At 39.9% G+C, this 13719-nt stretch overlaps 4 protein-coding genes and 1 non-coding gene across 5 annotated transcripts; all 5 read right to left on the bottom strand.

Annotated features, from left to right (window-relative positions):
- Positions 1–430: 430 nt before the first annotated feature.
- Positions 431–503, bottom strand: KLLA0_C17358r. The gene has a single exon. It is a non-coding gene; the product is annotated as a tRNA-Phe (tRNA).
- Positions 504–695: 192 nt separating this feature from the next.
- KLLA0_C17336g (MCT family MFS transporter) lies at positions 696–2144 on the bottom strand (the record flags this gene model as incomplete). The annotated part of the gene is made up of 1 exon (XM_452975.1): positions 696–2144. One exon carries the CDS (start codon positions 2142–2144, stop codon positions 696–698), a length of 1449 nt encoding a protein of 482 aa, XP_452975.1.
- Positions 2145–3224: 1080 nt separating this feature from the next.
- Positions 3225–5591, bottom strand: ACO1 (aconitate hydratase ACO1; the record flags this gene model as incomplete). Its single annotated transcript, XM_452974.1, has 1 exon — positions 3225–5591. One exon carries the CDS (start codon positions 5589–5591, stop codon positions 3225–3227), a length of 2367 nt encoding a protein of 788 aa, XP_452974.1.
- Positions 5592–6475: 884 nt separating this feature from the next.
- On the bottom strand, positions 6476–12172 carry STT4 (1-phosphatidylinositol 4-kinase STT4; the record flags this gene model as incomplete). Its single annotated transcript, XM_452973.1, has 1 exon — positions 6476–12172. One exon carries the CDS (start codon positions 12170–12172, stop codon positions 6476–6478), a length of 5697 nt encoding a protein of 1898 aa, XP_452973.1.
- A 231-nt stretch (positions 12173–12403) lies between these two features.
- On the bottom strand, positions 12404–13690 carry KLLA0_C17270g (uncharacterized protein; the record flags this gene model as incomplete). The annotated part of the gene is made up of 1 exon (XM_452972.1): positions 12404–13690. One exon carries the CDS (start codon positions 13688–13690, stop codon positions 12404–12406), a length of 1287 nt encoding a protein of 428 aa, XP_452972.1.
- Between the last annotated feature and the right edge of the window lie 29 nt (positions 13691–13719).

Below are 13719 nucleotides of genomic sequence, written 5' to 3'. Positions count from 1 at the left end.
TATAATGGTCAAAAAAGGGAAGTGAAATCGAAGAAACCAGTGTGTCTGTAAATAACTCAATTCGATACTTTCCCAAGTTTAAATAATTGACGGCCTTCTCCTTTTAAGACTTGTATCGTCTTTACCAAACCGCTACCGCTGATTCACAACAACTCGCACTTATTTCGTAATGATGAATACTTGATTCTATACAATTGACTTTCTTTCATGAAGAAGAGTTAATCCACTGTTTAATTCGAATTGAAACAAGATTCTAATTCCAATATTTCAATTTCCATACCTAAGAACTCATCGTTTTTTCAGCCAAAAGAAAAAAAGCGTTCTTACTACACCTCGTTCTTCGTGATAACGCGTAATTTTATTGAAAGTTTGGCGTTTTCTTTCACGTGATGAGAAGAAAAGAGAATCGATAAAAAAAATAAAAAAGAAATGCTGCTTCTGTGGATCGAACACAGGACCTTATGAACTTCAGTCATACGCTCTCCCAACTGAGCTAAAGCAGCGATTTCTGTTGGAAATACAACTCTTCGGATACCAATACCTTGGTGATTTGGGCAAAATGTATGCTAAGCATCGCACTTACGAAAGCATTGCAACAATGAGTGTGAGCAATTATAGTATAGCATTGAATTATACTAGAATATACATGCATATTATTAGGTTTTGTTTTAGTATATCTTTTTCTATTATATACATCAAACTTTTCTTGGTAGTCGTCCGATTGTCAGTAGACCTTTCAAGAGTTCCGGAATCGTGACGTGTAAATGCAATTCACCATCGTCGTGACCTGTCTTTGCAACCATGGCGAGCTTGTCACGAGCTATTAGATACCCACGAATCATCCATAGGAAAAATGCAGCTCCGAAATATCCCATACCGGAGAAAATGGCTGTATTCACGTATTGGTTGGCAACTGTTGGATCGTTACTACGTAGTCTTAGACCAATGATTGGGGAAACAATGGACATCATGCCGATACAAGGCCAGGTGAAAGAATAAATGGCTGGTAACTTGTTAAGACCACCGATTCTGGAAATGATACTTGTTTGTAATGGCCAGATACTACCCATTAATGCACCGGATAGGAGCCCGAATGCAATGGCAGTGGCAAGATTTCTGCATGGGATCCACATGGCAAGACATATGATACCAACAATAGCATGAACTATGATCCCCACAGTTACAGGCCCGTATTTATCAGCAACATGACCAACAGCTGGTCGAAAGACAAATCCACCAACACTGATCATGCAAGAGACAATGGAACCTTGTTTCTGTGAGTAACCTAGGGATACGGCGAAGGCACTAAGTGAATATAATAGTACAACGTATCCCAACATTGTGCAACTCACGTAAAAAATCAAGAACCATACAGCAGCGTTCTTCAGTAGGGATAACTCAAAAAATTTGGGCATTTCCTTAGCCGTTTCACGCACAACGTTATCTCTTGTTCTAATTAATAATAGAGCAACGGTACTTAACACAGAATTGATAATACATTGAGAGATCAATGCCCATTTCAATGACTTCACTTCGACAATCCTTTGCATTGCCAAATTGAAAAGAATACCACCTAATCCTGAGCCTGACGCACCGATCCCAAGAGCCAACGTCCTTTTTCTTCTAAACCATGGAGAGATGATGTTAGTTGCCGGAATAGAAATGAATGCTAACCCAAACGATACCAATAAACCCTGTGTCAAAAACACTTGCCATAATTTTGTCGCAAATGCACATAGCAACAACGCAGCACCTTGCAAAACAATCCCAACAGCAATGGATGTTTTCACACTGGTCTTAATCACAAAATAATTAATTAATGGTGCAAATATTAACCCAGCACCAAAAGCTAACCCACCAATAGCAGCAAAATCCAATTTCGTAGCTCCTGGGAATCGATTACTTTCTAGATAATATGACAAATAAATGGCAAACCCAGAATTGGAACCCCACGTACAAAAGTTAAGGAAAAAGTAACACATACAAACAACCCAGCCGTATCCACCGTCCGGAATTTGAATCTTGTTATAATCCACGGATTCATTATATTTTTCTGTTTCATTCACCATAGCTTCTTCCTGATAAAATGCTGCATCTTTCTCTCTGCTCTTCTGGTCGCTAACTTCCAGATCTTTTTCTACCATCCTATCTCTCTCAAATAAAAAAACAAAAACCCTATCGAAGAAGTACACAAATACTACAGTTCATACCCTTGCTAACGCTCGTTCGAATATTGAACTTCTCTTTGGTGCTTCGATACCTTCCTTTTTCTTGGCTAACTTTAACCTTTAAGCTTGATTTTACATGCAAGTTTGTTTACTAGCCGTATGTGATGGGCATCGTACAATGAATTTCGACCATTTTATATAGGCCGAAAGGGAAAAAAAAAAAAGTTTTAGCAACCAAGTAATGAGTTTGGAGATCTACATAGTTCCGTTGGAGTTCCATATAGCTCCGAATCGACAAAATCTGCATATTTTGCTGCTGCAGATACTGCAAGGTATATGTGCTTTTACTAGCATCGCTTTCCTGTTTTCAGTTGGATATCATGCGCTGAGTCACAATTCTTTGTCTGGCTGTTACTAAGAAGATGCGGCCGAATGCGTCATAAGCGGCAACAAACTGGTATGAGTCAAAAGAAGTAGTTAAGATAAGCATGTATGTGTATTTCATAACGTCAAAAATAAATAAATAAGTTATTAGAGGTGGGTTAACATCCTGCATAAAGTGTGTAATGTCATCTTTTTCGTGTTTTTGGTGAAGTTCGATGGTATAGCTCGGATAAGCCGATACTAAGGGAAAGAAAAAGAAAGAGATAGAGAGATAATACGAATGATATGATACTTTATGATATGAAAAAAAAATGATAATGTTGAGATAGACAGGGTGAATAATAATAAAATGAAGAATGTGTGTTGGTATTTTTTTTTTCGTTAAAGGGTTTTTATGGTTTTGGTTTTTCTAGTATACTACTACTAGTATCTTCTCAATCAATCTTTTTCTTAATTGTATTTGATGATATCAAATCTTTGAAATCTTAGGGAATATTTGAATGGTCTCTAAGAGCAGATGTGAAAGTGCAAAAAACGATGGATAAAAGAAGAGTTAGAAATAAATAATATGGGGGGGTTGTAAGTGGGAGGGAAATTTGTGCTTTGTTTTTGATGTTGATTGAACCAAAAGAAGAGAAGAGGTCAAATTTATACTTGAAAAATTTGATCTATTCAGTTCTTAGCCTTCTTGGCGTTAGCCAATCTGTTCAAAGCAGAACCGGCCTTGAACCATTCGATTTGTTCAGCGTTGAAAGTGTGAGACAATGGGGTTTCCCAAGCTTCACCTTCCTTTGGATGAACTCTCATGATCAAGTTCTTACCTGGAGCTAGAGTAGTCAAACCCAAGATGTCGATGGTGTCATCTGGGTTGATCTTGTCGTAAGCAGCTGGTTCAGCAAAGTTCAAAGGCAACATACCTTGTTTCTTCAAGTTAGTTTCGTGAATTCTTGCGAAGGATTTGGTAATAATAGCGAAACCACCCAAGAATCTTGGTTCCAAGGCAGCGTGTTCACGAGAAGAACCTTCACCGAAGTTTTCACCACCAATGACAACCCATCTGATACCTGCATCTCTGTAAGCTCTAGCAGTGTCTGGAACACCGGCGTATTCACCAGTGTAGTGGTGCTTGACACAGTTAGCCTTCTTGTTTTCAGCGTTAATAGCACCAATCATATAGTTGTTTGAAATGTTTTCCAAATGACCTCTGTACTTCAACCATGGACCAGCCATAGAGATATGGTCAGTGGTGGTCTTACCTAGAGATTTGATCAAGATTGGCATATCGAAAGCATCCTTACCATCCCAAGCCTTGAAAGGTTTCAACAATTGTAGACGGTCAGACGTTGGAGAAACTTGGACAGTAACGGAAGAACGGTCCTTTGGTGGAGCTTGGTAAGTGTTTTCACCTGGGTCGTAACCCTTAACTGGCAAACCAACACCAGTTGGTGGTTTCAACATGAATTCGTTACCGTCCTTGTCCTTCAAAGTGTCGGTTAGAGGGTTAAATCTCAAATCACCAGCAATGGCGAAAGCGGTAGTGATTTCTGGAGAGGCAACGAAGGAGTGAGTATCTGGGTTACCATCGTTTCTAGCAGTGAAGTTTCTGTTGAAAGAGGAAACAATGGTGTTCTTGTCACCCTTCTTGATATCTTGTCTGTCCCATTGACCGATACATGGACCACAAGCGTTAGCCAAAACGGTACCACCGAATTCTTTGAAAGTTTCCAATTGACCATCTCTAGCGATGGTAGCTCTGATTTGTTCAGAACCTGGAGTCACAGTGAAGATAGACTTAGATTTTAGACCGTGGGTAGCAGCATCCTTAACGACGGAAGCAGCTCTGGACATATCTTCGTAAGAAGAGTTGGTACAAGAACCGATAAGACCGACTTTAACTTCTAGAGGCCAGTTGTTCTTGACAGCGACATCCTTCATCTTAGAGATTGGAGTAGCCAAATCTGGAGTGAATGGACCATTGACATATGGTTCCAAAGTGTTCAAATCGATTTCGATGATTTCATCGTACTCAGCACCTTCATCAGCGGACAACAAATCCTTGTGGTACAATTGAGCGAATTGAGCAATCTTGTCTCTACCAGTAGCATCCAAATAGTCAATCATAGACTTGTTGAATGGGAAAACGGATGTAGTGGCACCGATTTCAGCACCCATATTACAGATGGTACCCATACCAGTAGCACTGAAAGTGTCAACACCGTCACCGAAATATTCAACAATCTTACCAGTACCACCTTTGACGGTAGTGATACCAGCCAACTTTAGAATAATATCCTTTGGAGAAGTCCAACCGTTCATTCTACCGGTCAACTTAACACCCATAATCTTTGGAGCCTTCAATTCCCATGCCAAATCGGACATGACATCGACAGCATCAGCACCACCAACACCAATAGCCAATTGACCTAGACCACCAGCATTTGGAGTATGCGAATCGGTACCAATAATCAAAGCACCTGGGAAAGCATAGTTTTCCAAAACGATTTGATGGATAATACCGGAACCTGGCTTCCAGAAACCCATATTATATTTAGCAGTAGCAGTAGCCAAGAAATCGTAAACTTCCTTGTTGATATCAATGGCTCTCTTCAAATCCTTTTCACCACCAATTTGAGCTTGAATCAAATGGTCACAGTGAACAGTCAATGGCTTAGCAACTTGAGGTAAACCTGCTGACATGAATTGCAAGATAGCCATTTGAGCGGTAGCATCTTGACAAGCAACACGATCTGGTCTCAATTTCAAATAAGAAACACCTCTTTCGATTTCTTGACCATGAGGATCATCCAAATGACCGTACAAAATCTTTTCTGCGTATGTCAATGGACGTCCTAGTCTTTCTCTGACGATATTGACATACTCAATGTTTTGTTTATAGTTAATGAAGGAATGGTCTTCCAACAAATTTTGATGAACTTTAGAGTCTCTAGTCATAGTACTAGAGACTCCGGTAGCCAAGTGTCTGATGACTCCTTGTCTAACGACTCCTTGCTTCTTCAAGGCAACACGAGCAGACAACATTATCTCAGTGCAGTTTAAGCGGGGTTTAATCCTTGATAGATGTAATACTATTAAAAACTGAAAATACTAAAAAAAAACCGCTGAACCTAATAAATACAGAAACAAATTGAATAACTCCAAGGAAAAGAAGAATCTAACAAACCGATAATGCTATATTATATATATAATGCCAAAATCTTCAACACATTTAGCCAGTATTAATTAAAAAACTAAAAATTACATCACGGTATAATGCTTTGCCCACTGTTTTTACAGTCATCATTTGATCCATTTGATCATTCACTGAGGGATTGAAACAGGAAAGCCTGTAAAAAATAATGAAACCAGAATAAACCAGAGAGGGAGAAAAAAAAAAAAAATTTCAAAAGCTGTTAAAGCCAAATGATGGTTCTAAGCTGTAGTAGCGAGCGGTAGAAGTGCCAGTAGCGGACGAGTCGAAACGACTGAATAAATGGAGTTTTAAAGGGGAATAAAGGATAGGAAATGAAAGGGCGCGGGGGTTTCTGCGCAGCGCGGTTAAAGGGTGGTGAGATACTTAGAATGGTACGTACGGGTGATTATGTGAGCTGGGGCCAGGACCGATTGTGATTGGCCAGTGGGCATTTTACGCTCGTTTGTCGAAGGGGCCGATGATGGGCGAGGCAAAAAAGGATGAAGAGCGGCTTCGGTTTCTCCATACATCCTTGCTTTTGTTTTTGTTTCGGGGGCGAGGGCGGTGGAGATATGGACCAAGGCCGAGGATCGGAAAAGGTAAAATAGTTTACCGAACTTGGGATGACCGAAGTTCGGTTTGCAGGGTAACAGAGTGGTACGGTATGGAGACCATGCCCGAGGATCGGGCATGGTTGTTGTTGTTGTTGTTGTTGTTGTTTTTTTTCCACTCTTCAATATGGAATTCCGTTCGTCAACCTTTGGAACTCATCGTAACCCTTTGTAAACATCGATTCGTAGGACCGGCGGATCAACTGTCTCATATGTTGGGCGGCTTCCTGAGGAGACTTACCCGGAACAAACCTGTTTCTCAAGTTCTTGATTGTCTTTTGTGCTTTAAAGCAGGGTAAGCTGCTCTCTAGCATGGGTACTATTCCATCGATGATCACGTTCATGTAGGGTCTTATACCTAGGAAAGTTGCAACGCATAGATCTTCGAATTGGCTGAACGCCTGGGTGTGTTGGCTACCGCCCATGACTTTGACCATCTCTTTTGTTAGCTTGAAGGGCACGGCTTCGAATTTCACTCCCCCAGGCACGATATCGAATATAAAACCGAAATCAATGTGTAGACAATGGCCCTGTGAGTCGTACATGATATTACCGTTGTGTCTATCCTTGAATTGTAGTAGGTAGGAGATGACGCTGTAAGCGGCTAAGGATTTCACGAAGTTGTTTCTTGCTCTTTGGAATTCAATGGTACTCTCGTTACCGAATTTACTGATGAAATATTCGTATAATCCATTCACAGCTTCACGGCCTAACATGTCTCTTGATATGGAGTCTGGTAAGACGTCGATGACACCGCACCCTGGTGCAGTGGCAGTGACTCTGTAGGGGAAGACGTACACGTCTAGTCCGATGTGTGACCAAATGGATCTGAACAAAGAGATCAGTTGTAACGCCAACACGTCTTGTCTACAATCGTCACCAACTTTGAAAATGGCACTCTGCCATTTCTCCTCAGAATCGTCCTTTTTCACTCTGAACGTGGCCATGAAGGGAGCCTTGGCATGCGATTGTAAAGGCTTACCGCTCTTTCTGTCGATATCAACGACAATTCCATCTGGATTGCTTGGCAAGTAGACGTCCTTCTGAACTACAATCTTACTCATCTCTTCGTCAATTTTGGCTTTCTTCTCCGCCTTTGTCTTCTTGATGTAAGGTTTCAATTTACCAGAAATGCTGGTAACATCGTTGAAGAAGGTGAATTCTCTCTCGTAGTATTGTTTTGCCTCGTCATCGTACGTATCAATCATCTTTGCCCTAATGTGTTCCAGGGTGGGCTTTATTGGATCCTCTATGGTAGCCTCGTCGTCCTGGTACTCGTTTGCTAACATGTTCCAAATGATTTGATGAGAGAATTGAAGACTGATCTTCGCGGTGTCGAGAATGAATCTCGCTACGTATTGGTCCTCGTCGTGTCTTAGACATTGAACAATTTGAGGTACGTAGAAGAATGTGTTCTCTACGTCATGCGATTCCAATGCACGTAAATTGTATTGCAACAAGAATCTGTTCCTATTCCATGGTGGTAAGAATAGGTTGATCGATGATAACGGTGAGACTGGTACCCAATACACAACTTCATGTGGGACGGAATGCTCTGTTGCTCCGGGGCCACATTCTTTTAATAAATACGTCATCGCAGTGTGGACATGACAACTGTCCACAGGGTTCTTCCTAATGAGCTTACCAAGCTTATCGGTGTATTTTGTCTCATTGTTGAATCGTTCACATAAATTCACAGCTAAATTGCAATCCAAGGAGAAGGCATGTGAAACTAGTTCAGCTGGAAGTTTTAGATCTTCATTTTCGTGCTTAGCAAATGGTTTTAACCATGTACGCAAGAGGAACACCTCGTTCAGCATGAAATACTCCAATAGGACGTAAGAGTTCCCAGTATGCTTTACTAATAACTGGGAGTGGTTTTTGAATTGCTGATATAAATCAACCATTAGAGTTAAATCGGCCTTGATTTTTGCTTCATTGCCTCCTAGTGGCCAAGTTGGACGAACTTTAAACCAAGACAAAGCACCCTTGACAAGCGCTTGAGCTAGTTTTTTCACGTCGCTTGTGTTCTTCTTCTCATTGACTAGTAATACTAAGATAGCAAACCTAATTAGCTCATGACGGACCATTCTTGCAAATGGATGTAAACTAGCATGCTCTAGGTTAGAAACACCATGATACGCTACATGGGTGAATAACTTCAAAAGATGATCACTTTCGTATACGGTAGCTTCGAAATGGGATGCAAAGAATCTAATTACGTGTAAATGAGGCTTCAACACCCCACTTACTCTCTTATTTTCCTTTTTGATTGCATCCATATCATAAGGTTTGTATTCCATCTTCACAAATTCAACATCCTGCTTATCAATGGAACGGTTGTACAACCCGAACTTATCATTGATGGATTTACACCAAAATGTGGCGATTTCAGAGACAAGCAAATGTGCAACATCTTTACGCTCCTTGATGAACGAAAGCCAAACATTTGTAGCCACTTTCATAGTATTGCTGTGGAACGTTTGGAAGGGAATAGATACAAGGTCATAAATTAGGGACGCTGATTCGCCTCGTCTCATAATAAGCAAGACACCGCATAGACTTAAGAAGTCCGTAATGGAGACATCGTCTATCTCTTGATTGGCAACTAACTTCGTCACAATACTGTTCTTCAAATTAACACGTTCGGTGTTAATGTCTTCAGGAGAAGACATGGTACTTCTTTCGGTGAGAATTTTAGATCTCCATGCATGTTGTGACAAGAATCCTGACAAACTGTTTGGTTTCACGTTTATGTTGGTATAACCGATTTTTGATAGCTCACGGTCGGCAGATAAAATCGTACCTGCTAGTTCAAGAGCAAAAGAAACACCATATTCTACACTGTTGGTGTTCTGCAAATCAGTAACGTCGGTAATATATGACTGTAGTAAGATCTTACCATCTTGATTAGAAGTACGTAATAAGATCTTGGTCCATTCCCTAGCGGCAATAACTAATCTTTCAAAAGTGGATTTTCTCCACTCTTCAGAATCCGTTAACAACACTTTGATACCACTAGTTCTCAAGGTAAACTCGAATCTCGGATCGTACTTTCTTGTCTCAAAATCAGATACACTATCAAACAGCATGCTTAGTGAATCCAACAATGCATAAAGTGAGTCATGATGGCATAAGCTTGAAGGCAACTTTTTGATAAAGATATCACAGCATTGGAAAGCGCAGTCTTGAAGAAAGAGGTCTCTATGTGTCAGCATTAAGAACATCTTCTTCAATTCACCGGAACTCTTTTTCGCGGAAAATAGCTTTAGATCGCCAGTTGGAACAGTTTGTAAATATTTATTATTCAAATTAATGGCGATTGGTCCAAGGAATCTATCCAAATTAGTATTAACAATAGTTGAATCTGAGAAATATTCCAAAATTGTTGAACAGTCGCCAATATCGCAACGAATGCTTTCAAGGAAAAACGATGCAGCTAAGAACATGATTTTCGTGGTTGAAATAGTTCTTGTTGCGATAACATTCGAGGAAAGGATATGTTGAATTGAAGACTTTTGGGCCTTAACGTTATGATTAGATGAACCACGACGTAAAATAGTATTCATTTCCAATGTGGTTTCCTTATTGTTTGAAGGGAAATCCGATACGAGAGGAGGGGAGTTATATGCAATAATCTCTAGTTCCCTTCTGAACTTCAATGCCATATCAGATTTGATATGGAACCCATGAATAACCATGTTGAACCAAATATTACGGAAAGCGGAAGTTGTTACAGCATCTTTTCCCAAGATATCTCTGATAGACACATCTTCACCAGGAACTGGTAACAGTAATGCCAATGGTTTCAAGAAAAAGGCGATTTGTTCGGCGACCTTGGAAATTTCATGGTGTGACCTGTGGTGTTCTAATTTCTCAACATCACCCCTACTGACAATAATATCCAAAATGCTTCTCAAATAGTACATGTAAGAAGCACCTTTTGTACCATTCTTGAGCTCTTTGCTAATGATCACTCTAGCAGACAACACCGCATCTAGTATGTCTGTGTTTTCCTCCTTTAAGGATTGTAAACTAACCGAGTTGTAAAACTTGCATAGCATTCTGAACTCATTATCCGCCACAAATGGCAAAATGTGAGCCAATCCTTCAAGGATCAATCTGTCGGATTTAGTGGAAAGGGCCCTAAACTTTTGAGTTAGGATTGTTATTGCCAATGCAGAAATAGCTTGATCACCGTAGTACCTGGCCACTGTAACACATGCCATGACTGCATTTTTGAATAACTGATCATGATAATGTGTGTTAGATGTATCAAACAAAGTTTTTTCTTCTGCTTCGGCCACTTTGCTGAGGACTAAGGAAGCAGTGCTGCTGTTGTCATTCTCAGCGCCAAGGTAAACTCTCATATCATTTAACGAAGTGAAAGTATTAGCCTTTCTTTGTCTTGGGAACATCTTATCTAGTTCATTCATATCGGAAACTGTCATCTTACGCTCTTTCAATAGGGGAACTGGGGAGCCATCCTTTGTCACCGCCAACAAATTATTAAGCGAGTAAATAGTGCCTACAATAGCATCTTCGCTCAATGGCTTCAAACCAATAGCAAAGTTAGCAGACAATTGTGTTACTAATTCCGTGCTGATCTGTTGAGAAGACACAATCAAGGGGAAGACATTCAGCAACCGAGCCGATAATCTATCGGTAAAGAAATTCATCAACGATGCGACATTAACAATTGCTTTCAAAACTTCAGGACTTTCTAAGCGAATGGTGGCGTGTAACGTTTCAATTTCTTGAATGGAGATAGAGATCAATTTGGTAGATAACATACCGCTTTCGTGTTCATCAATAAATAATGAGAACGCGAGAATCTCCATGTTGCTGACTTTACACCTGTATGCTAATGAAACTGTATTGTACGTCTGCAAGTTCATGTAAGGAGCACCATCGTCAACTAATGTTATGATTTTAGCAGCGTTAGAGGCAATTTTGTTCAACTCTCTAGAGTTTTCCACGGTGATTTGTTTGAATTTCACATACTCTTCGTTACCTGTTTCTTCCTGGTATTCAAGGTCCTGGATTATCAATAGGTACTCGGACAAGTTTTCGTGATTCTTCACATCAAACACAACAGTTAGCAGATTCACCTGGACCTTAGCCAACAAATGGACAAATCTCAGAGCACAAATTTCACGATGATTATCGAAATAGTCAACTAAAATATCATTTGATACCGATTGCGACAACACCGTTTCAGCCTTCAACAAAAACTCAGAGTTCAAAATTTGGATCAAATGGAACACTAATTCCCAATGGAATTGAGTGATTCTGTCAGATTTTTGGATACCGGCAGCCATTGCTTCCATATGGCCAAGGAAAGACACTAGAGCATTGACCGATAGTGTGGATTGTATAGTTTTCAAATACTCGCTGAAAAGTCTGTTCACCTTACCAGTTAAACTAGAAAACTTGGTACTAGCTCTCAATAAGAAAAATGTCATCTTATGGCACAATACTTCTAATGGGTTCTTGAACCCATTGTTCTTGAATTTACTTGTTACAACATCAGTAAATTTATGTTTTGAACAGTCCACAAAGTACGGTGTTATCAAATTATCGATAATGGATTCAACAGTTTCCAGATCTTGTGGGGAAGTATCACAAATAGCAAAAATTATCTCAAGTTCTTTTAAAGTTAATGGAATTGAGTATAGCTTCGAGACATTGGAAGAATAAGCAATGGGCAACGAATTTATGAGTTTCGATAAAGGTGGATCTTCTGAACCATTGACTTCACAAAGCTTCTGCAAAGCACGTGCTCTCAAAGAGATTCCGCACCTTTTCAAGCCTCTCATCTTCTTAGAATATATGCTGGCTTATTGCTGCTGCTGTTGCCTTACTAAAATGTGTCAATAGAAGCCTCTCAATGTATGTTTCGCTACTTGAAGCTAGAATTTAAAGGTTTTTTCCATGAGTGTTGAGTCTCGACAGGTTTCTGCAGCGACAGAAAATAAAATTATCTGTCACGTGAATAAGCACTTAATTCCCATCCATACATAAGTAGATAAATATATATATCGGGATGATTAAAACACGTACTCTTTGATTTCTAGAGTGTTATGGTTGTCTCTGATAAGAATTAAAACCCTAGTAGAATCCAGCCCATATGTATTGTATTTGTGGAAAATGACGTTGGCGATGGATCGCTTTCTGATGTAGCATTTTTCTAAAGGGAAAAGCACGGTTTCCTCACGATTGTATGGTAAAATATCAAGTATCTCTGCATACCCCGCCCAATTCCAATTGAGATTCACTGGAAACTTCAAGTTTGGTGTGTTCAAAGAGAACATATCGACTTCTGTTTCTAATCGCTTCCCGTATAGGGCGCAATGCAATTCCTCATTTCTTATTATAGAGAGTATTTCCTTGTTCTTGGATAAGTTGGAGTACCTGCTTTGAAATTCTGCCAATATTTTACCTCTATGATTCAGCAAAATAAGTTTCTGAAATGGATATTTCCCAATTGACAAGAGTAAATCTGATTCGGGCTCATTTGCTGTTCGAGTAATTGAAATTATAGGCCCATCCGATTTGAACCATGTATATGCCTTGGGGCCCCCTCCATTATTGTTGCCAGTATCAAAAATCATTACTGAACCATTTCTGAATCCAATGAGGAATACATCCTGCCCAAGCAAGATACAGCTCATTGCGTCGCCGAATTTTTTCGGAAGTTTATTCTCTTTTGAAGTCTTCAATCGAGTTCCGTTATATTGAATCAACTGGTACGCTCGGGATGATAGAAACAGAAGATATGTATCTGTCTCATTTTCAAATGAGTTCACATCAATAACTTCAGGTAGTTTCAACTTTCCTCCTGCCATTATTTTCTCTGTGTTGAAATTGAAATCATTGAAGCGGTTTATACTGATGGTAAATTGGTCGCATGTTTTGAAGTACGTTACCGTTTCATGGGCGGATGAGTCTCTATTAAATGAAACTTTGAAGGAATCATCAGACTCATCGATAGATAATTCAAAGAGACGGAAACTTGCATCGTTCAGTATAATGGAGTGACCAGTTCGTCCCATTTGGATTTCACTGGGCCCCTGCTGAGAGATGAATGAGGGCAAAGTGTACGTAGTCGCCAGTTGAAGTGTTTTATTCTGAAACCTGAACCATTCGGGACGCGGTAGTGGATGGCCTTCTATGAGTGCATCTACGCATTTCACGTACTCTTTGTGTGCCACTGACCTGTTAAGACCATCTGGCAACTTTGATTCCTTTTTGTTCTTTCTATCACCAGCTTGTTCTTTGAAATATCTCTTCCTTACAGGATCATATGTCAAACCTGGCAACTGCGGCACGCTCATCTATAAAATATTTGGATGGTCACCACCAA

Source organism: Kluyveromyces lactis (genome assembly GCF_000002515.2).
Source record: "Kluyveromyces lactis strain NRRL Y-1140 chromosome C complete sequence".
NCBI classification, from domain to species: domain Eukaryota; kingdom Fungi; phylum Ascomycota; class Saccharomycetes; order Saccharomycetales; family Saccharomycetaceae; genus Kluyveromyces; species Kluyveromyces lactis.
Note: the sequence above shows the minus strand (reverse complement) of the source record. Positions and strands in the feature narration are given on the sequence as shown.